Source organism: Maniola jurtina, chromosome 13 (genome assembly GCF_905333055.1).
Source record: "Maniola jurtina chromosome 13, ilManJurt1.1, whole genome shotgun sequence".
Taxonomy (NCBI): domain Eukaryota; kingdom Metazoa; phylum Arthropoda; class Insecta; order Lepidoptera; family Nymphalidae; genus Maniola; species Maniola jurtina.
This window is the reverse complement of record NC_060041.1, coordinates 13,426,619-13,449,021: the sequence shown is the minus strand read 5'-3', so window position 1 is coordinate 13,449,021 and position 22,403 is coordinate 13,426,619. Positions and strand designations below refer to the sequence as shown.

At 37.5% G+C, this 22,403-nt stretch overlaps 1 protein-coding gene across 4 annotated transcripts in view; it reads right to left on the bottom strand.

Annotated features, from left to right (window-relative positions):
• Positions 1–22,403, bottom strand: part of LOC123870780 (probable multidrug resistance-associated protein lethal(2)03659) — a 45,857-nt gene that overhangs the window by 6,991 nt on the left and 16,463 nt on the right. The window contains exons 1-23 of one of the 4 annotated variants that reach the window (XM_045914194.1): positions 17,402–17,450; positions 16,528–16,697; positions 15,119–15,181; positions 14,837–14,913; positions 13,273–13,375; positions 12,489–12,593; positions 12,298–12,400; positions 11,824–12,055; positions 11,476–11,632; positions 10,294–10,656; positions 9,581–9,728; positions 9,066–9,227; positions 8,193–8,322; positions 7,504–7,613; positions 6,794–6,919; positions 6,030–6,167; positions 4,430–4,529; positions 3,031–3,181; positions 2,289–2,362; positions 1,553–1,721; positions 1,101–1,227; positions 817–967; positions 127–363 (exon numbers count right to left, since the gene is read on the bottom strand). In XM_045914194.1, coding sequence (XP_045770150.1) covers positions 127–363; positions 817–967; positions 1,101–1,227; positions 1,553–1,721; positions 2,289–2,362; positions 3,031–3,181; positions 4,430–4,529; positions 6,030–6,167; positions 6,794–6,919; positions 7,504–7,613; positions 8,193–8,322; positions 9,066–9,227; positions 9,581–9,728; positions 10,294–10,656; positions 11,476–11,632; positions 11,824–12,055; positions 12,298–12,400; positions 12,489–12,593; positions 13,273–13,375; positions 14,837–14,913; positions 15,119–15,181; positions 16,528–16,607 — 3,106 coding nt within the window. In that variant the 5' untranslated portion in view covers positions 16,608–16,697; positions 17,402–17,450. Of the gene's footprint in view, positions 1–126; positions 364–816; positions 968–1,100; positions 1,228–1,552; positions 1,722–2,288; positions 2,363–3,030; positions 3,182–4,429; positions 4,530–6,029; positions 6,168–6,793; positions 6,920–7,503; positions 7,614–8,192; positions 8,323–9,065; positions 9,228–9,580; positions 9,729–10,293; positions 10,657–11,475; positions 11,633–11,823; positions 12,056–12,297; positions 12,401–12,488; positions 12,594–13,272; positions 13,376–14,836; positions 14,930–15,118; positions 15,182–16,527; positions 16,698–17,401; positions 17,451–22,403 lie in introns of those variants that run through there. The other 3 variants (XM_045914193.1, XM_045914196.1, XM_045914197.1) reach the window with 3 other exon arrangements.

Sequence of the window (22,403 nt, the reverse complement as noted above, 5' to 3'; positions counted from 1 at the left end):
TGACTGTATTGACTTAAATGATTAAGTGACTTAAGTGATTGAGTGAATCAAGTGATTAAGTGACTCAAGCGATAAGTGACTAAGCGATTAAATGACTAAGCGATTAAGTGACTCAAGTGACCATACCTTGTCCAATGAAGAGGAAGAAGCTGAAAGTGACGACGGCAAGGTACAAGCAGCACACCATGTCCATCCAAAATCCAAAAGCCCGGTTGGTACACAGTACAAGGCTCCAGGAGGAACTGTGCAGGTCTTGGAGTTTGTCGAACTCTTGGGCCAACGTCCGCTGTTGCTCTCGGGTTGAACGGATCGTACTTAGACCGTCCACAGTTGCCGCAGCGTGGTTGAGACTTTGGCTTCGAGCTGGTGAGAATATCAGTAGAGTTAGTAGAGATTTTATGTCTCGCCAATGTTGATAGAATTCGGGCGTCGTCGCAACTCTTTAACGGAAAAGTAATATTGACCTTAACGGGCTTGTTTTAACGTTCCAGTTTGTCCATACGTATATCTAAAAGCAGGACTTAGCGGAAACCTTGCAAAGTACAAATGTGAAGTACTTGCGTGACTTGATTTACATTGACTTTTAGATTAATTTTGCTCGGACGTTATTGTGTTAAGATGTTCGAATTTTGCCAACGTAAAATTTAGTAAACGGTAGATTTAGAACGGAAGACAGATTTCGAGTTTCGTAACATTATATTAGCCTAAACAACGAATGATTATAATATAATCCAATGCGTTAAATCATTTAAATTTGTTTAAATTATACAACATAATGCATTTAAATATTTAAAGAAATGTAAATGGAAAGCTTACCAATGGCTTCAATCCGTTTCAACTCTCGACTGGTATTCAAGAAGAGCAACCGCAGAAGATGCAAGAGGAAGGCCACCACAGCAGTTGGCAGAAGGAGCCACCAGTTCACCAAACATACGACCACGAGGATTGCAATCACTTCTAGAAAGAACTGGAAAGACAAAGGAACATTAGGACGTTTTTTTTTTTTTCAATTAAAGTCATCACTTTTTTTGAATAATTTTCGACTATTCCAACAGTCTCAAGAAATCAGACGACTTTCTTGAGAGTGTTTTCAGACTTACCCCTAGGCAGTCGACGAGTGCGACTGGAAGTAAGGTGTCCACTTGCCCCATGTCCTTAGAGAAGCGGTTGAGGATACGTCCTGATGGATTGTGGTGGAAGAACCACATCGGAGCGTTGGTTACCCCCCTGTTAAAGAATGAAAAAGAACTATTTTGAGGATCAGTTGCATAACAGATTACTGTTAGAGTGGTTACGCACTCATCCAATCTGAATCCGTGAAAATACGGACACAAAACACTCGGATCAAATATTGCTTACGCACTAATCCGATCTCTGATCCTAATCCAAGCTATTCAATGGACATCTTTGAGACAACTAAGTCAATTGTCCGATTTGAATCCGAGGCACATCCAAGATATTATCACGAATGACGGAAGTCGGAGTTACACGCACTGGTTGCGCGTCAGGTGGAAATAGTTCATTGGCAAGTGTTGTACTTCAGTCGACTCACCGGAACATAGTATCGTGGAAGACGGTGGAGGCCTTGATGCAGGTGTTGTAGAACACGAGCAGCTTGTTCCACGTGAAGAACATGCAGATGACGATGAGCGACGCGTATATGTACACGCACTGGTTGCGCGTCAGGTGGAAATAGTTCATTGGCAAGTCCTGGAAGTTCACTGAAATAAAGAAAATCCTATACTTTAAAGGCCGATTCACACCAATTGCGTATGCGTAACGCGCATAAACCCCTAACACACCTAGTTACGCATACGTCCACGCTTTACGCAAGCGGTATGCCATGTTTCATACCTTTCCATACATTACAATGCAATGGTACGCGCTACGTCTACGCTTACGCAGCCTGTGTGAACGAGCTATGAACGAGCAATTCTTGTATGTATTAGTTCCTCAGCAATGGCTTTTAAAATTTGGATGAAATATTACCTATTGTTCTACTTTTTAAGTTTACCTAAATAGATTAGTGTCATCCCTAAGTTTTCAACGAGAACCTAAATTTATAAAAGGAAAAGTCAACTGACTGATCTATTAACGCACAGGTCAAACAACTGGACAGCCCGACTGTAATTTGGCATGCTATAGCTATTATGACGCAGACATCCGTTAAGAAAGGATTTTTTTTAATTCAACCCCTAAGGGAGTAAAATAGAGGTTTGAAATTTGTGCTACCCACGCGGCTGACATTGGTATAACACAACTTGTTATTTGCTTGTTTATATACTTACAAGACGGAGTGTCATTGCTGGACATATTCCTGGTTAGTACCTGGCGAGCGCTATTGGCCTCTTCTAGGTTAACCCTGAAATAAGCATAAAGGATTATTTTCAGTTAAGTCTATCCATCTATCTGTTCACAACCGTTTTGTTCAGTTAGGTACTTTTAAATAACTGTAAAGGATTGGATTGGATTGGAACAAAGATGTTGAAATAAAAATACAATACAAGTGTAAATTAAAAATTTATAACACCCCCGACGATCCAAAGTATTTGAGTTTTCCAAAACATCATTTTCAAATAAATAATTATGTATTTAGGCAACGTCCATCTTGACAGCTTGACATTTGTCAATTGACAATATTAAGAACCTAACGGTTATCTAACCTTCTTTTCTACAAGAAAACTAGAAAAGAGCTGATAACTCTTAAATGGCTGAACCAATTTTTTTGGATTATAGCTAAGAACACTCTCGATCAAGCCACCTTTCAAACAAAAAAAAATAAATTAAAATCGGTTCATTCGTTTAGGCGCTACGATGCCACAGACAGATACACAGATACACCGATACACAGATACACAGACACACAGATACACACGTCAAACTTATAACACCCCTCTTTTTGGGTCGGGGGTTAAAAATAAACTAAAGCTACAACTCACAAGGGCTCCAAAGTTGCCCTGGTTTGAGAAAAACTATTGACCAGCGAAGTGATAGAGGAAGCAATTTCGCTTAGTAAAAGGAAAAACTCACCACTCCTTGAGCCAAACATCAGTGGAGGAGTAGAATATCTGCGCCAGCATGAACAGTGAACATAAGAGGATCATAGTGAACTTGCCGCCGCCGCTCTTTATGTAGCTCAAGTATACGCCGAAGTCCACTGAGCCTTTCTTTTGAGTTTCACCTGAAAAACATAATATTGTACACACAACGTCTCTAAAGTCCTAAACAGACTAAGGACTTCGTCTGTGATGGCGTTTGCTGGCGCGCGTGTTGTGCTTGTTTGGAGTGTTTTTTTTTTGTTAAGAGTGGCTGGTTTTTGTGTTGATTGGTGTTTTTTGGTGGTGGAACTGACTGGAAAGCGCTCTAAGGAGGCGCCGCGCGTGTGTCGGCGGGCGCCGGTGCATACGGAGTCCATACTTGTATAAATTCAATAACTTGAAAATATCTACAAACTTGACATTGGCTAATCAGAGTAAAGCCAGATTTAAAGAAAAAAAAAAACAGACTAAAGACACAGACTTAAGACACAGTTAAAATGAAATAACGTTATATCCCTGGTATAAATCTGTCTCCTTTTAACTGAAATTTAAGTCTGGGCAAAGTCGAAGTACGGATCTCAGCCTTAAAGTTGCTCTTTCACAATTTTAGGTCAGTTAAATTAACGCCTTCCCCTAATCCTTTTAATTTGACCTTAAAATCCAAAACAAATGTAATAATAATAAATAAATACGCACCGAATTGAGAATCTCCTCCTTATTTTAGCCGCATAAAAAAAGAAAAAACTTTTTTCATAACACAGCTTAGAACTTATAAACGAATAGCGAAGAGGTTTCTTTATTAAGATACATTAACCTTTAAATATTTGGAACTAGGGGATGCCCGCTGCTTCGCCCGCGTGGATTTCGATTTTTTTAGATCCCATGGGAACTCTTTGATTTTCCGGGATAAAAGTAGCCTATGTCCTTCCCCGGAATGTATTCCAAGTCTGTACCAAATTTCATTAAAATCGGTTCAGCGGTTGGGCCGTGAAAACGTAGCAGACAGACAGACAGACAGACACACTTTCGCATTTATAATATTAGTATGGATAAAAATACAATGTACTCTTTATTGTGAATTTCAATTTAAAACTCCTTAAAACGTAGAAATTGCTAAGGTTAGTTTGGCTTACATTGCTATTATTTACTCTCCATTTAACGAAAACTCTTTATAAAGCAACTAGATGATTTAGGTTCTTTTTATTTCTTCCGTAGGAATCCTTTGATTTTTCGGGATAAAAAGTAGTGCCTCAAAACAGTTTACGCCCACTGAGATTGTTGCCTCTATCATTTGTATGGGATTACGTAACAGAGAGAGCTATACTAACTTCTTGCCGCGGATAGAGTATACATAATTGGTTCCAGAATTTATTGGGTACAGCAATATTTACCTTCATATGCCGGGTCTTTATTGTTGTCCAGATCCATATTGAATGAAAGCTGGGAGGCTTCGGACATAGACCTCTGCGAACGAAGCTTATAGCTGTGCTCCTGTAAAACATTGTGTTTTTTTTTTCTATAGGTAAGCGCTTGACCACAATCACACCTGATGGAAAGTGATGATGTGGTCTAAGATGGGACGCGTTTACCTACAAGGTGCCTATTCACTCTTGTTTTAAAGATACCCGGATTGTAATCGGTAGGAAACACAGATCGCGGAAGAGTATTCCAAACCTTAGCGTTTGGAATACTCTTCCGCGTGTGTGTTTAAAACGTGTCTAAAATCAACTCATTTTAAGCTCACTACATCAACATATATAATATACAGAAAATACATAAAATACACATTAAGAATGCAGGCTTAATCTAGGACTAGTAGTAAAACTAGTCCTACTACTTGACAAAGTATGGATCGATCTAAGGATCCATCCATACTTTGGCAAGTGGCGTCGTGCCGTAGTAGCGGAATTACATACACTAAATTACTCTTTAGTTTAAATCAATTTGGAAAAGAGTCAATCAAGTTACGAAGGTACAACCTATTCAGTATTAGCATAATATCAATACAATGAAAGGCACACTTAACATATAAACAAACAATATACTTTCTGCCATAGATAGAAAAAAGTTCTGAGGCGATGGTGATGGGTCGGGTATATTATGTTTTTATTCAGATACAAGTTAGCCCTTGACTGCAATCTCACCTGGTGGTAAGTGATACGTGGTGATAAATTTACAAAGAAAAAAAACGCTGTTCAAATGACTTTTTAATGCCAGATCTGTAGGTCTATTATCTTAGTAGCTATGTAATGACATGGTGAACAGGTATACGTCGCATTGTGGGATACCATTTTTTTTTATCACTGGGCTATTAAAGTAACTTAAAAGAGTTAAAAGAGCGAAGTCACTTGGAATCATGCTCTCTCGTAGAGCGCTCGAAGAAATGAAAAAACGCCACAATCAACATCGCCACAGAAGTAGAACAACACCTATATTATAGTAAATTGTTTGACTAACACTTCGCTTGGCGTCCGCTTTGAAACTATCCGTAAGGACGTTCACGTTACACACCTTTAACGAACGAAATGTAAGATTAAGCTTTGGTTTTTTTTATGTAGCGTCAAAGATTCTCACTGACACCTTCTGGTCGACTCCGGAAAAACTGCCGCAATCATTATCACAATATCAATTGTTGTGATTGGTTGAATTTATGGTGTTCTTGTTGCAACGATGCATTGTAGCCAATACTGAGCAAGCGTCAACCAATCAGAGGTTTTTGTCGTTCAGATTAGACGGTTGCTATTTGTTCAAAAAATAGGTACTGAACAAGTTGACAAAATATTAGAACGGTGCAAAGTAAACTAAGATAGATTATAGATAGATTGATTATTATTATTGATTCAGTGTTTTTAGCGGTTGGCTCACATTGGATGGTACAAGAAGATCTTCTAGTGCCTACTACAAATGACAACTGGAAAGCCTGTGTATATAGATACCTCTGTATATAGATTTTGATTAGCTAATGAATGAACAAGCAAACAAAATACGTACAACGCTCTCCTGTTTCTCGTAGGCGAGCTTTTCCTTCTGCTTCTGCTTCTCTTCTTCGCCCTTCTCGCCCATTTCTATCAACTTCTCGAATTCTGCCACTCCATTCTTGAGTTCGTGGTATGTTCCTTGTGCGACTATCTAAATAAATTACGAAAGTTGAAATATATAGAATCCTTAAACTCACACACAAAGCAAAATTTGTATGGATATTATACACACACGCATGCACGCAAAGAGACATAACGGCTGAAAAACTTTACTAAAAAATCCATCCATACTAATATTAGAAATGCGAAAGTGTGTCTGTGTGTCTGTCTGCTACCTTTTCACAGCCCAACAGTTTAACCGATTTTTATTTTTATTTGAGTTAGCTTATATCCCGGGGACGGACATAAGCTACTTTTTATCCCGAAAAATCAAGGAGTTCCAACGGGATTCCTAAAGACCCATCCGTTTGACCGATTTGTACGTTTGGTACCAAGTTAGCTTGCGTCCATGTAATTGAAATTGACATAGGCAAATCACACAGTTTTCAAAGATGAAAACCTCATTCCACGCGGACGAAGTCGCGGGCATTCTCTAGTATTAAATAAAATAAGGGCGACAGCTATATAAAGGGAAGAGAGAAAGAGACAAAACACACCTTCTCCACCCGCGTTGGAGGCGTGGACCGCGTACTGTCACACTTGGTGTGACAAGAACAGTCGATGCATTCCTGCAGATCGTGTATACATTAGTGGAAGAGAGAAAGAGACAAAACACACCTTGCCTGACCGCATGACGCACACGTTGGAAGCGTGTACCGCGTACTGCACGTGGTGAGTGACAAGGACAGTCGCCTTATCGCGAAGGAAACTTCGGATGCACTCTTCGTAGATTGCTTGTGCCACCTGGATGGGAAAATACATGTTTCTGAGTACAATTTTAACACACTATCAATAATATATTGAATAATAATAAGAGTATATTGAAAGTAAAATAAATCAAATTAATGTGAAATAAAACCGTTTAAAAGCTTAACCACTTCAACTATCAGCTTGTTGAAAGGGGATACAAAGGGTGTGGGGTAGTTATAAGTTATGACAGGAGTGTTGTACAAAACTTAAAAAAAAATATAAGCCATTTTAATCATGACTTACATTCCCCTTTCCCCTCCAACTAAGCGTAAAGCTTGTGCCAGGAGTGGGTACGACAATAGTGCAACGGCTGGGGTTTGAACCGCCGACCTTTCGGAATTCAGTCCACTCGTATAACCGTTGAGCTATTGAGGCTACTTGTCAAATAATTGTAAAAAAAGTTTGTTTTTAAGCCCAAGAGAGACAAAATATAATATGACAAAATATTTTTGAAATAATGACAATACAAGTTTTTATGATTCTAACAAATTGGTCGAAGAGTAGTATAACTTGTTTGGTCATGTAAACCAGGGGCAAGACTTTGTCTATCCGTTATACATCTTATTTAAGATTCTTACCTTAGCATCAACGGCCGCTAGAGGATCATCCAGTAGATATACGTCTGCGTGCTGGTACACGCAGCGGGCCAGAGATATCCTGGCGCGTTGGCCGCCCGATAACGATGTCCCTACACAAACATTTGAATACAATAATAGTGAGAAATCTAATTTAACCTGAAAGCAGGGAATAGACAATTCTAGACAATCATTCATTCTTTTCTCTATTTATGCAGGAGTAAAACAATATTACTTTTGCTGAGATGTGGTACGATTTTAAGTAATGTTACTTCATCCTCGAAACAAAACGTTCCTGCAGTAAGATGGTTTTATAAAAGGTGGTGGTAAGGCCCCTGAATTGTTAGTACGAACTGTTGCTATCCTGAGTGGTTCAGAAAGAAGCATATTTTACCCACAATCCATCTGGCATACAACAAACATGACCTGTCCTTAATTATACTTAAATGGGACCAAGTCCCAGAACAACTTGAAGAAATATGGTTAAAAAGGCTAGGTCTATATAATATTATATTAAGTAAAAAACTGCAGCTTTTAATCTATGCAACTAATAACTCGGTACATTAGAACTCCTCGATAAAAGATCAACACAGTACCTCAAAACAGTAGTTCTGTTTGGCGGCCATTTTAAACATGGACGCAAGTAATGCGATCGTCTTAACTTAAAAACAAAGTCAATTTCGTTACTATACCTCTCTCTCCAACAACGGTTTTGTCTCCATGAGGCAGGATGTCCAGATCGCTCTTGAGTTGACAGCATTTGATTACTTGTTTGTACCTCCGGAGGTCCAACTCTTGCCCGAACAGGATGTTTTGTCGAACCTAAAGACATTTAAAATATTAATCTGAGGGGAAGTTGTTTCAAACTGTTTCGTCGCGAGAAAGAAAAGCTTTAAGACATGTACATTTATACAGTGCAAAATGCGGTAGAGATTTTTATAAAATTTTACAAATGACTTGTTTTCAGTTATATTTCTATAACTATTCAGACAAGTTCCTACAAAAACCTCAATAAGGCAAAAGATGTCAACCATCACACACTAAAAACGCCTAACTGTATGAATTATTTCACCTTTGTATTGCCTTTAATAATATCTAAGTCTTTTACATAGCAAAGGGGTATGGGTTAAATAAAATTGCCATACTCCTTCTAGGTTAGCTTCCATCTTAGACTGTATCATCACTTACCACCAGGTGAGATTGCAGTCAAGGGCTAACTTGTATCTGAATAAAATAAAATTAAAATTGATCTACCATACAAAAAGATTCATAAGAGGTCACAATGAACTTATGAAAGACTAGCCGATGCCCGCGACTTCGCCCGCGTGGATTTAGGTTTTTCGAAATCCCGTGGGAACTCTTTGATTTTCCGGGATAAAAAGTAGCCTATGTGCTAATCCAGAGTACAATCTATCTCCATTCTAAATTTCAGCCCAATCCGTCCAGTAGTTTTTGCGTGAAGGAGTAACAAACATACACACACACACACACACATACAAACTTTCGCCTTTATAATATTATTATAGTGTGATTAGGCTACATAAATTAGATAAGCTAATAATTACCGAAGCCTCAAAAAGCCAGGGGTCTTGCGCTGCGTAGGCTAACACCCCACGCACTGCCAGATGTCCAGCGGTGGGAATGATCTCCCGCAGCATCGCCATTAGTAACGTGGTCTTTCCTGATCCCACTGTGCCCACTATGGTGGTTAAGGATTCTGGTTTTATCTGTAAAGAAAAAGATGTTTTAATGTTTATATTCTAAAGAAAGTAAAATTAGTATTAGAATGTACAGGTAAAGCCCTTTCATTGGTATAGTTATCTTAATTTGAAAATTGAAAATACTAATTGTTTGTTCAACACATTTTTTTTTCTCGCTATTGGATTTTTCCTTCTTTTCATGATTCTAGGTCAAAAGGAAGTACCCTATAGTAGGTTTTCTTGACAGACACGACAGACGGACAGACCGACAGACAGACAAATGAACAGACAGACAGACAACGAAGTGACCCTGTAAGGGTTCCTTTTTCCCTTTTGAGTTACAAAACCCTAAAAATTGTTTAGAAGTTAAAACAACTTACGTTTAAGTTGATATCGCTCAACGCAACGACTTGCTCCTTGGAATCTTCGTCGGTGCTGGGCCAGTGCGCCGTGTAGTCCTTGAAGCTAACCAGCACATTCGGCTTCAGCTGCTCCAGGTTCGATTCCGACTTGATGTACGCTTGTTGGCTGAAACAGTGATTCAAATATTAAGACTGTTTACGCTAGACCAATAACAAACTATAATGCAGCATACTGGAAACATTATTTTCTAGCCTAGCGCTCCGTCTTGCGTCTTTTTACCCAACTACGGCAAAGCCATAAGGAAGGGTTATGATTTCAGCAGTCAATGTATGTATGTATATATGTTTGTATTTGTGTCTTCCACTGTAGCGCCTAAACTACAGAGCCGATTCTGATGAATGAGGTGTCAATCGATTCGTTATTATTGTCCGGGTGACACAGGCTACATTTTATACGAAAGAAATCGACCTGACGGATGTTACATCCAAAAAAGTGGGCGACGTCCAAATTTTTTTTTGCTATTATATCGAGTGGGATATCAAATGAAAGAGGAAAAAATCTGAGTTCATAAATATTAATATAGTACAATGTTAAAAAACGCCTAGCTACAGTAAAACACTGGTAATAAACCTTCTGTAACAAAATAAACTTATGTATCCTTTGCACGCTTACTTATACGTTTCCATGATAAAGCTTATGGCTAGAGGAGAAATATCGCACGAAAACTCACCCATTGCTAATCTTCTCAAAAACCCCGTTAACTCCAGTGGGATTCTTAACCTCATCTATAGTAACCAAGTCCACTCCATCCTGGTTATTAACCTCGGGTAACAAAAGGAACTCTTGAATCCTTTGTATGCTCACATAAGCTTCCAACGTAAAAGTTATAGCCAATGGCAGGAAATCGACTAGGGAGTATTTCAAAATGTCGTAATACGAGAAGATGACGAAGACTTTGGCGGCGGTTAGGTCGTTCTTGAACGAGATGAAGGAGATTATGCTGAGGAATATGGCCACTTTGGTGTTGAGTTTCACACAGGATATCATCACGGCTCGCAGCCACGACATTTTCTTGATGACGTTCATTTCTTTTCTGTAAACAAAATAAATTGACATAAAATTTAATTTTTAAATTACTTTTAAATCGAAATCTTCTTCTTCCAGCCCTTATCCCACGCTACGTAAGTTTGGCACAACATGTCTTTCTCTTCCACTCTCTTCTGTCATCCATCAACGTATCATCTACCCCTTTCATACGCATATCCTATTTCACGCAATCCACCCACCTTTACTTTTAAGTCTAAATATATAAAACGACGACTGACTGATTGATCTATCAACGCATAGCTCAAACTGCTGGACGGATCGGCCTAAAATTTTGCATGCAGATAGGTATTATATTATGACGTAGACATCCGCCAAGAAAGGGTTTTTGAAAATTCAACCTTGTTTCAAATTGAAATTCGAATGTTTTTTTGAGTGAGTTTTTTTTTCTTCTCTCGTCTAGCTTTACAAAGATTAGCCAATGTCAAGTTTGTAGTTATTTGTAACAAGTTAGTTAAACTATACAAGTATGGACCCCGCCTGTGCCGGTGCTCGCTCACACACGCACGGCACCCCCTTAGAGCGCTTTCCAGTCAGTTTTAACAAAAAAAACACTCCAAAAAGGCAGAGCACGCCCGCCAGCTAACACCAACACAGACGAAGTCCTAGAGTGAGTTTCATAATAGAGTAGTACGGGAAACATTGGTTCATTTGTGATTGGTTGACCACTCAAAATGGATACTGTGTTTTTGTGTTTGTAATTTGAATGGGATTACGTAACAGACAGAGTACTAACTTCTCTCCATGGATAGAGTATTACTATACTTTACCACCTTACCCTCATTTATATTCTATTAACTTCTATTACCTTCTAGCGTGTCCAATGATACCCGCGAACGCATTCTCCCAAGCGTACATCTTGATAGCCTCTATACTCTGTATCACCTCGTTCATCAGACGGATTCTGTTGTCCGTCCGTACGGCGGTCTGCCTTCGGAATCTACTTGATACTTTGCCCAGGTAACCTGAAATATATAATACGAACTTCAAATAACACACCTTTTGAAGATGCAAAACTTTTGATAAATTTTTGAGAATTTTAAATTTAAGCCTATTAATTCTTATTTTTTAATTTATTTTCAAAAATTTGGCCAAGTATAGTGCCAAAAAACTACCTTTCGAACAGGGTGAACGTACTAATTGAATGCCCTCTTACCTTGCAAAGGAATGAACATTAGTAGAAAAGATACGCCGATGAGAGTGGAGACCCCTATCTGGCGGTACATAAGATACACTATGATCACGCTCTCTATGGGCGTGCGTACTAGGTCCACCATGAACAGACTCGCCATGTCGAACCTTTGCGCGTCTGTGGTCAAAAGATTGATCACGTGACCCGCTAGACCTTCAGAGGCTTTGCCTCCTGCGTTTAAATCTAATCGGAGAAGCTGTAATAGATAAAAATAACTAGTTATTAATTAAGGATCCTATTTCACAAATAAGATAAACTTTATGTAACAAATTTTGACATTTTGACAGATTCTCAATACAAACACTGTCATAGGTAGGTAGGCCAGGTTAAAATGCAATAAAAAAATTATAAACGATTTAAAAAAAAATCTAATATCAAAAGAATATCAATAATTTGATAAATTTAACTAATGGATGTAATAGATGGCGAATGACGTACCTTCCTGTATATGAGAGAGCAGCAAGCAACTCGTATTTTCATACTCATATCTAACAAAAATAACAACATAGGATGCATCATGCTGGCGTTGATTGCCATAAACCTGAAATAGAAGTAAACACCAATGTAATTTTGTTTTAAACTTTTTGGGTTCGGGTGTTTTTAATATGTTCGGTAATTGTAACACTTACCCTACAACGCCTGCCGCGTAAAGATACGCTTGATAAGTCTCTATGCCGGAGTGGGACGGAGAAAAATAATTTATTAAACCTTCAAGACACAATGGTATGGATAATCTGTAAAAAAAAGTTTTGTGTCAAAATATTATAACCAAGTCTGCACGTTTCTACATTATTTCTGCGTAGTTCTGCTAAACACATAGTCGGTTCGGCATAGCCAGGCGGTAGGGTCGAATATTCGTCGTCACTATCATCATGACTATCTCAACCTATTGCATCCATCGACAAAACATAGTACGTCTCCTCTCAGAATGAGAAGGGGTTTAGGGTGGATTATGTTATGACTATGCTAAGTAGGTACGGATTGTTAGAGAACAATATGGATAACTCTCAGACATGCAGATTCTTTCCCCATGCTTTCCTTCATCATTAAAGCAAATAATACAAAACAAAATATGTACTCCTTTACTTATGCTATAAAACCTACCTACCTGCCAAATTTCATGATTCTAGGTCAACAGGACCCAACCTTATAGGTTTCTTGACAGACACGACGGACGGACGGACAAACAGACAGACAGAAAACAAAGTGATCCTATAAGGGTTCCGTTTTTCCTTTTGAGGTAGGTACAGAGCCCTAAAACTTGGCCAGGTGTGAATTTATGGTCTTGAAAGATATGTCGTAGTATATTGCTGTATATAAATAATGCTGTTGAAATACCTAAAGTATTTCAACAGCATTATTCACACTAAGCAAATATACTGACTATGTGTAACGCAGAGATTTTTAACTTACCTAAAAGCACAGTCGAAAATTGAAAATATTAAATTAAATGTTATAAACGTAGGCCCATAAATGTTCATAATGGTTCTTAATAGCGACGGCTTTTTGCCTTTTTCTGAAAAAAAAAGAGAAAGATAAATTAAGGATTTTGAAGTAAATAAGAAAAAACCCCACTATTATATACTATAATATTATAAATGCGAAGGTATGTCAGTCTGTCTGTCTGCTAGCTTTTCACGGCTTAACGGTTAAACGGATTTTGATATTAATTGCTACAGAGTTAGCTTACATCCTGGGACGGACATAGGCTACTTTTTATCCGGGAAAATCAAAGAGTTCCGACGGGATTCATAAAAACCCATCTGTTTAACCGATTTATATGTTTGGTACAGAGATAGCTTGCGTTCCTGAAACTGACACAGACAACTTTTTATCCCGGAAAATCAAAGAGTTCCCAAGGGATTTTTAAAACCTAAATCCACGCGGACGAAGTCGCGGGCCTCATCTAGTCTCAAATAAAATAAAGAGATATTACTCATATCAATAAGAAGTAAAAATTTTATCTAGTACTATCACAAAGAATGAATCATGAAACGCCAACCTACGTAAATGACTACCCATATTATAAATGCGATAGTATGGGTGTTAGTTTGTTGGTTTTTCCTTCAATCACGCCGTAACGGAGCAACGATGATTGATAATATTTTTGGCATGATTAGGGAGATATAGCCCTGGAGAGTGACATAGACTACTTTTTAAATCAAAGAATCCATGAAAAAATCAAAGAATCTATGCGGATAAAATGGCTACCATCAGTTAGTGTTTTGATAAGTAACTATTTTTTATGATAAAGATATACACCGATAGATAAAAACATATCTGTTGCCGATAATAATATCATAGTAAATCAGTTAGCAGATAATTTGGTTAGATCTTCGAAATCGAAAATCTAACCAAATTACATATCTGCGAAAATCTTTGAAAAGAGCAACCGCCGAGTTTCTTACTTGTTCGTCTCGGTACTGCGGGCATTCCAGACGTAGTTGAAATTCCTCAAACACGTACGAAGCGATTTACTTCCTCGTTTCTAATCGATCGCAATGATATGGAACGCCCTTCCGGCATCAGTTTTCCCTTCAACTTTTAATATGATGACCTTCAAGTCAAGAGTGAATAGGCAACTTCTAGGTAAGCGCGCTCCATCTTAGGCTGCATCATCACTTGCTAGCAGGTCTGATTAACTTGGACTTGTTCACTTCATTAAATAAATAAAACAAATGTAAATTAAAAATTTATAACATCCCCGACAAGTGAAGCTTACAGTAACTAGAAAAAAAATGATAACTTTCAAACGGCTGAACCGATTTTCTTGGATTATAGCTAAGAACACTCTCGATCAAGCCACCTTTCAAACAAAAACAAACTAAATTAAAATCGGTTCATTGGTTTAGGAGCTACGATGCCACAGACAGATACACAGATACACATACACATTTACACAAGTCAAACTTATGACACCCCTCTTTTTGGGTCGGGGGTTAATTAGCCTGGGAAATAAGAAATAGGTACTACATACCTTGCTTTCCTAGTTCCTTTTTCCATTGGGCCCCCATAACGTCGCCTCGCGGCGCCGCCCTGTGCCCCGGCGTACATCTGCAATTATGAAGACCTATTTTAAATAACTAGTATGTCTCATTATTGATAGAGAGAAAAAAAACTAAATTAAAATCGATTCATGAGTTTAGGAGCTACGATGCCACATACAGATACACAGATACACACGTCAAACTTATAACACCCCTCTTTTTGGGTCGGGAGTTAAAAATACTATAAAAAATATCCATTTATAAAATATTACCTGTACATATCTGATATGTTTAGCTGTCCTTTCCGCCCCTTCACGAAAACTGGTCTTGTGTACCTAAAATAAAAATAAAAATAAAGTATTTTTTCCTTCTTAATCCTACTTACTCCACAATATTATGTTTATATCATTCGTTACAATTGACATATTAACAAATGTGAATAAAAAATTTATAACAACCCCGACAAGTGAAGGTTACAGTAACTAGAAAAGAGCTGATAACTTTCAAACGGCTGAACCGATTTTCTTCGATTATAGCTAAGAACACTCTCGATCAAGCCACCTTTCAAACAAAAAAAAACTAAATTTAAATCGGTTCATTAGTTTAGGTGCTACGATGCCAGAGACAGATACACAGATACAGACGTCAAACTTATATCACCCCTCTGTTTAGGTCGGGGGTTAAAAACATAAAATTTTCAATTGCATATTTTTTTCCTGTGTTATCTGGCGTGTTTGCATATTGCATGATTATTTCTTTTTGCTTCTATAGGAAATTGTAACTAAAAAGACCGCAAAAAAAAAATTGGCTGAGTTCCATACGGAGATGAAGATAGTGTTATTTCTGACAGTGAGCATACTCGTACTTTGTACTAGGGCATTGCTCCATCGATGAAATGATTCTCTACAAGGGCAGGAAAGCCGGAAAAACGAAATAATATGTCTAAGTAATCGGCTTCGTATGCTACTGGGACCCGTATATTTTCTCGAAAGTAAAAAATCCTATAATTTTTTATCCTATCCTATCCATTAATGAATTACATGATTATTTTTCTTTAGCGCCTTTGCACACCACGTTTTTAAAACGCGCCGTTGACGCGCGTTTGTAGCGATACAGTCGCGCCGACACGTACGCAAGTCAGACGCAGCCTGTAGACCTTTGCACACCTGTATAAATTCTACACGCTATAACGCGTTTGAATCGATACAGACACGCGTGTGTTGCGATACAGACGCGATGCAAACGCGCATGTGTAGCGATACAGACGCGCCGGTGTCGCGCGTCTGAATCGATTCAAACGACAACAAACTGCTCTGTAGGATAAAAGCGCGCCGTTGACGCACGTTTCTAAAACGCGCGTCAACAGCGCGTTTAAAAAACGCGGTGTGCAAAGGCGCTAAGTATATAAAATATTGTCTTGCCAATTTAAGGGTTAAATCTTTGGGTCTGTGGCTTTTTGAAGTCAATTTGGGAAGCTAGTTAATTTATAATTTTCTAAAACAAGTTGCAATTAAAACAACATTAACATTAACATGAGCTTTCCGAAGCATGTATGGAAAGAGCAATCAAGGCATCGGATCACCAAAATCGGTCACCCATCTGACTTGACCCAAAGTTGCCCAACCAGTGCAATCAAATAATCTGTTCATAGGGCGTATCTACAATGTGTAAAGGCACTTACCAAAAGCATAATTTCGAGAGATAATTTGCCCTCTCCCTTGGGTTCTGTTTCCTTTCTATATCGAAGTATCCCGGATCCATATTGCACTTTTTCACTAAACTTCACTTTCACTTCACTATTCACTTCACTGGTTCACTTTCTCAAGTTCTTGCCGCCCTCGCTAACATTACCTGAAAAAAAAAAAATACTGGTAACTTTTTGTGATTCCATAATAACTTCAAGACACTGACTAACTGATTATATCGTCTAACTCATCCACATCATCTCAATCACGGCTCACTACGAATCTCTCTCAGAATAAGAAGGATTTAGGACATAGTGCACCAAGCTGACTAAATGTGGATTGGGCGATTCCACACACGTATGAGAACATTATGATTTATGGAATACACTTAGGTATGCAGGTTTCCTCACCTCGCTAAATATGTTTGACTAGTTGGTGCCCACGACTTCGTTCGTGTGCATATACTTAGGTTTTCAAAAATTCCGTAGGAACTCTGTGGTTTTCTTTGAAAAGAGTAGCCTATGTGTTAATCCAGGTTATAATCTATCTCCATTCTAAATTTCAGCGAAATCCGTCAAGTAGTTACCTAGCTTTTGCGTGAAGGAGTTATAAACATACACACACACATACGTATACCTACACACAAACTTCCGCCTTTATAATATTAGTATGATGATTAAAATCGATAACCTTTGATACTAAATTATTATTTCTTTTTTACTAAATTATTAGTAAAAAATGTCGAGCCTCTAGCTCACCGAGAAGTTAGTTTAAAATCGACTGCAAGATTTGTCCCGAACAGACAAACAAACAAGCAGACCGACAGGAAAGCGAATCAATAAAAACGAAATAAAAATGAAAAGTACGCACAGCAACGCAACCTCTGTACGCGCGCCCGGCCGGCGACCCAGTTATAACTGAATAGTGAATGATGATAAAATGTAATCGTTGAACACCTAACCTTTATCCTAAAAACACGTCGAATCACAGGTACGAAGAAATATTATCATATAAGTACCTACTGGATAAACAACAATCTGATTTAAAATGATATTGCTCAATGTTTCAAAATGATTCGCAAATCGTTGAGATCTCGGTAAAAGATGAGGAAAGAAACAGGAAAATTGCTATTTACTTTATTTCATGTATTTACATTATTATGATGTAATAACATTTATATCGCTTTAGGAATATACCTACTTAGCCGCGTTTGTATTCTGTTTAGGATTGCCAGATGCCCCGTATTTTAAAGTATGACAATACAAAACCCGTAATTCCGAAAATAAAATACGGGGTAAATCAAGCTCCCGTATTTTTTACAAAAGCGTCCTAGCTGAAACCGATTCAATATTGATACTGTGAAGGCGGAATTACAAGTTAAGTATTTTTTAATTACAAGTTAAGTATAATTTTAATATTATTACAAGTTATAATTTTGAGTTCACATTCAAAGATTTTTAAACATTTGTTTCAAATAACGAAGCTTTTTCTTCAAACAAATTTAAAAAAAAAACTATGTAAAACACTGTGTGCCGCAAAAAAAATCTAAAACCCGAAATCATTTCCCGAGATCTAATTTTTTGTGCTAGCAACCCGTAGTTATGTTTCTTCCATGCACCTAGGATGTCACGTTATTTAAGTAGGACATGTTATACCCAGTTGCATTGGAAACATGTTTGCTAGAGCTTGCATCTCGCAAGCAAATCTTGCTTGCGAGTAAGTGAATCTGCTTCCCAAACAAATGCAAGGTGGTAGAGTCACAGAGACATGTGTCTGTGTCGCTATCCTACATGAAATAAATTAATCTATACATATAATAAAATTGTAGAAAAGTGGTGTCTGTACAATGGAAATATATAAAAAAAAGTAGCAGGGGTTGTTATTATATCGATGCCGAACTCGAAATTGTAATTAATTTTTTTTTGTCTGTTTGTCTGTGTGTTTGTGTACGCTAATATCAGAAACGGCTTATTCGATTTAGATACGGTTTTCACTAATATATTGTAGTAAGCTTCACTTAACATTTAGTGTTTATTTCATGTCAATCGGTTCATAAATAAAAAAGTTATGTCAATTTAAAGAATCACGGCGAACATTTTTAACGTACAGAGTATATGCTGCCCGAAAAGTCACTATTCCACGCGAACGAAGTCGCGACTCGCGGGCACAGCTAGTTTTGAATAAGTTTCAAACAAATTGAGCTTGAGCTTATACGCGCGTTTTACGACTAGGTATAGCTATTGTTACTTACATTTTGCACGCAAGGGACAAGCGCGTTTTGCTTACAAGTTAAAACTGCAAACTAATTACATACATGCAACCTGCAACTTACATGCATTTCGCTCACATTACTTAAGCTGCATGCGACAGTGAAAACACGGTTTAAGCTCAGCACAGCTGATTAACTACATTACTATAGGGAGAATAGATAAGTGTTACTGTAGTATAATGAAGTAGTTAGGTAAGACTAAAGTTTATCCTATAAGGTTAAGCGCTAAGTCGTCGACCTACTATAATACGCATACCCACACATAATATAATCTTATTACTACTTATCAGTGGGTACAAAATATCAATTATATTTATACCATATCATCCAGCCACGTGTAAGACCTTGCCCAGAAAGGGCGAATCCGCCCTGAAACAGTTCACATGTACAGTAAACTTTTATAAATGACGCTGATTTACCTGCGCAGAAATCTTATTAGAGTTCCGTACCTCAAAAGGAAAAACGGAACCCTTATAGGATCATTTTGTTGTCTGTCTGTCCGTCGTGTCTGTCAAGAAACCTATAGGGTACTTCCCGTTGACCTAGAATCATGGTAGTTAGGTAGGTAGGTATCATATTATGAAAGGGCACCTGTACATCGTAAAACAGATTTTTATTTATTTTTATGTAGGTATTACAGTTTTTGATTTATCGTGCAAAATGTTGGAAAAAAATACCCGAGTACGGAACCCTCAGTGCGCGAGTCTGACTGGCACTTGGTCGGTTTTTTTTGAATGGCGCGAAAATATATGATGATGATATAAATGTTGTATGTGTATGTTTTAAACACGTGCAAGTTGCAACAAATGCCATTAGTCACAATGTAGAGAGGTAACGACCTCACATCGAGACAAATGACAAGACAAAAGTTACATTTTAAAATATATTTATGCTAATTAATATTATCGCGTTTATTTTCAGACGTGATGGTAATTGGAAACGTTCACTTTATGTTGATCATAATTTTGTAGTATAGGTACTTGGTAAGATCTTTTGACAGTTTGAAACTAATCACTTTTTTAGTATCACTAACTCTTTTGGAAGGGTTTGATTTTTCGCTTTCTAGCAGCGATAGGTCTATAATTACTATAGTCCGTAAAATATTACTTCTCACGCGCCTTTTTAACTCTATGGGTCAACTGTCATGTCAATAGTACGGTTCACCTTTACAAGTGTAAATTAAAAATTTATAACACCCCCGACAAGTGAAGGTTACAGTAATAACTAGAAAAGAGTTGATAACTTTCAAACTGCTGAACCGATTTTCTTGGATTATAGCTAACAACACTCTCGATCAAGCCACTTTTCAAACAAAAACAAACTAATTTAAAATCGGTTCATTAGTTTAGGAGCTACGATGCCACAGACAGATACAAACGTCAAACTTATAATACCCCTCTTTTTGGGTCAGAGGTTAAAAATCATTTAGAAGATTAGTGATTTTAGAAGAGCCAATAGTTTTCTTTATTCTGATTTTAAAATAATTACTAAAATCGTACCTACTTTTGACATGATATTTGACATTTGACACATAAAGTTAAAATGGTGTGTAAGAAGTAATTTTTTACGCATTATATATCAACTACTATTGTATAGTATACTTGTACTTTTTGGCAATAAAACTTCTAAATCAAGATCTTCTTTATGAAACCTTTTTCTAAAGCAATCCTCATTACTTCCATCTACATCTCTGATCTCATGATGGTTTTCTTCAGTAGTTAATATAAATTAATGCCAAATGCAGTGTGCTGCCTCGTGCCAGATCTTTCCACGTGCGAAGAGGCTTAACGATCAAAATTAAATAATCAATCTATCCGTAATATGTCGATAACTTAGCAACGTTGTTTTAGACAAATAACAACATTGCTTGGTAACCTATCGACAGATTACAGATAGGATTACTACTATGTATAAGAACGGACTTCGTCTGTGGTGGCGTTTGCTGGCGCGCGTGTTGTGACTTTTTGGAGTGTTTTTTTTGTTAAAACTGACTGGAAAGCGCTCTAAGGGGGTGCCGTGCGTATGTCGGTGAGCGCCGGCACAGACGGGGTCCATACTTGTATAGTTTAACAATTACTTGTTACAAATAACTACAAACTTGACATTGGCTAATCATTGTAAAAGCCAGACGAGAGAGAAAAAAAAAAAAAAAAGAACCGTTAACCTTAGAGTCGAAAGTATTATTGACTCTAAGGTTAACGGTTATTGACGGATGGATTTGGTCGCAGTATAAGGATCCTTTTCATACCATTTCGGTCAGAAACCATAAAATTATTAAAGGTCTGATTGTCACTAATGAATAATTCAAAAAATCGCCTAACCCCATCAAAATCCCATTGTCGAAAATATATTCCTTGACGTCATGTACAACCTTCACGCTGAGTGAATCTTCACAAATCCAAGCGTATAAAATCGACTTGATGCGATGTTTTTTAAAAACACCAGAATGAACACTATTATTAGGGCTGTAAGGTCGGTTTTAGCTTGCATCGCAATTTTTTATAGCTTCGACACTTAGATTAAGAAATACACGAGTTACTGCTGTTTTAAGTATTTGTGAAGCAATTTGGTTTTCTATCTCTCCACTATCTCACTAAGATATCTAGTTTAGATCTACTTACATAAAGATTTTCGTGAAGGACAAAGACGGTATACATTGTTTTATACTTATACGTATTGATATATCAAATATTAGGCTATGCTGATATAAAATTAAAAAAATATATATGACTACTTTAGGGCTACTTGCTTCAAATGTACTAACATGTGACACCTGCCAGTGACGTCGAGGAATCGACGTTTTGTTAGAAATTCCCTAAAGGATGCCCGAAACGATCATTTGCAATAGACAATGCTTACGTGATTGAAGATTTCAAATTATGGGCGATTGAAGCTCCAAATGAAGGTGTATCATTTGCGCTTGCTTCAGTCTGATATTGAACTGCAATGAAGAAAGTCAAGTCGCTCGAAATATGATTTCAAACGCAGATATAGTTTTTTCTTACAGTTTCTACTCACAAAAAACGAAAAAAACTAGACATTGGTCCAAGAAATGTTATAAATTAAAATATCGCTTCACTTATGAACATTTGCCAAGAAATTTTTAAAAACAGAGCCGGATGATTATAAAAACGATTGACAATTGCTGTCATTGAACGTCAATGCACAGCGCGTCAATTGCCATCAATCAAAATTTCCATCAATGTCCTTCAATACCGTAGTTGCAAGTGACAATTGCTTCAATTCTCTTGATAAACGATCATTTGGCATTGACAATGAGCATCAATCACGTAAAAATTGACAATCGCGATTGATCGTCTTCCTCGGGGGCTCTTAACAGTCGTGAACTATGCTTGTATCACCTATCTATCAATCGTAGATATCGAACGATAGAGTAATCGATAAACGGAATTCAGCCATTGATACAACTCTTAAAGAAGATAAAGTTTAAAAGTGAAAGCCGACTTACGGCCAAAATTAATGCTCAATCTATCTTTAACTTATTGACAGATTACAGATAGATTGATTATATTAATTTCGGCCGTTAGATAATACTCTTTTAAAGTACCACCCGAAACTAAAAATGAATCTAAATCAATCTGT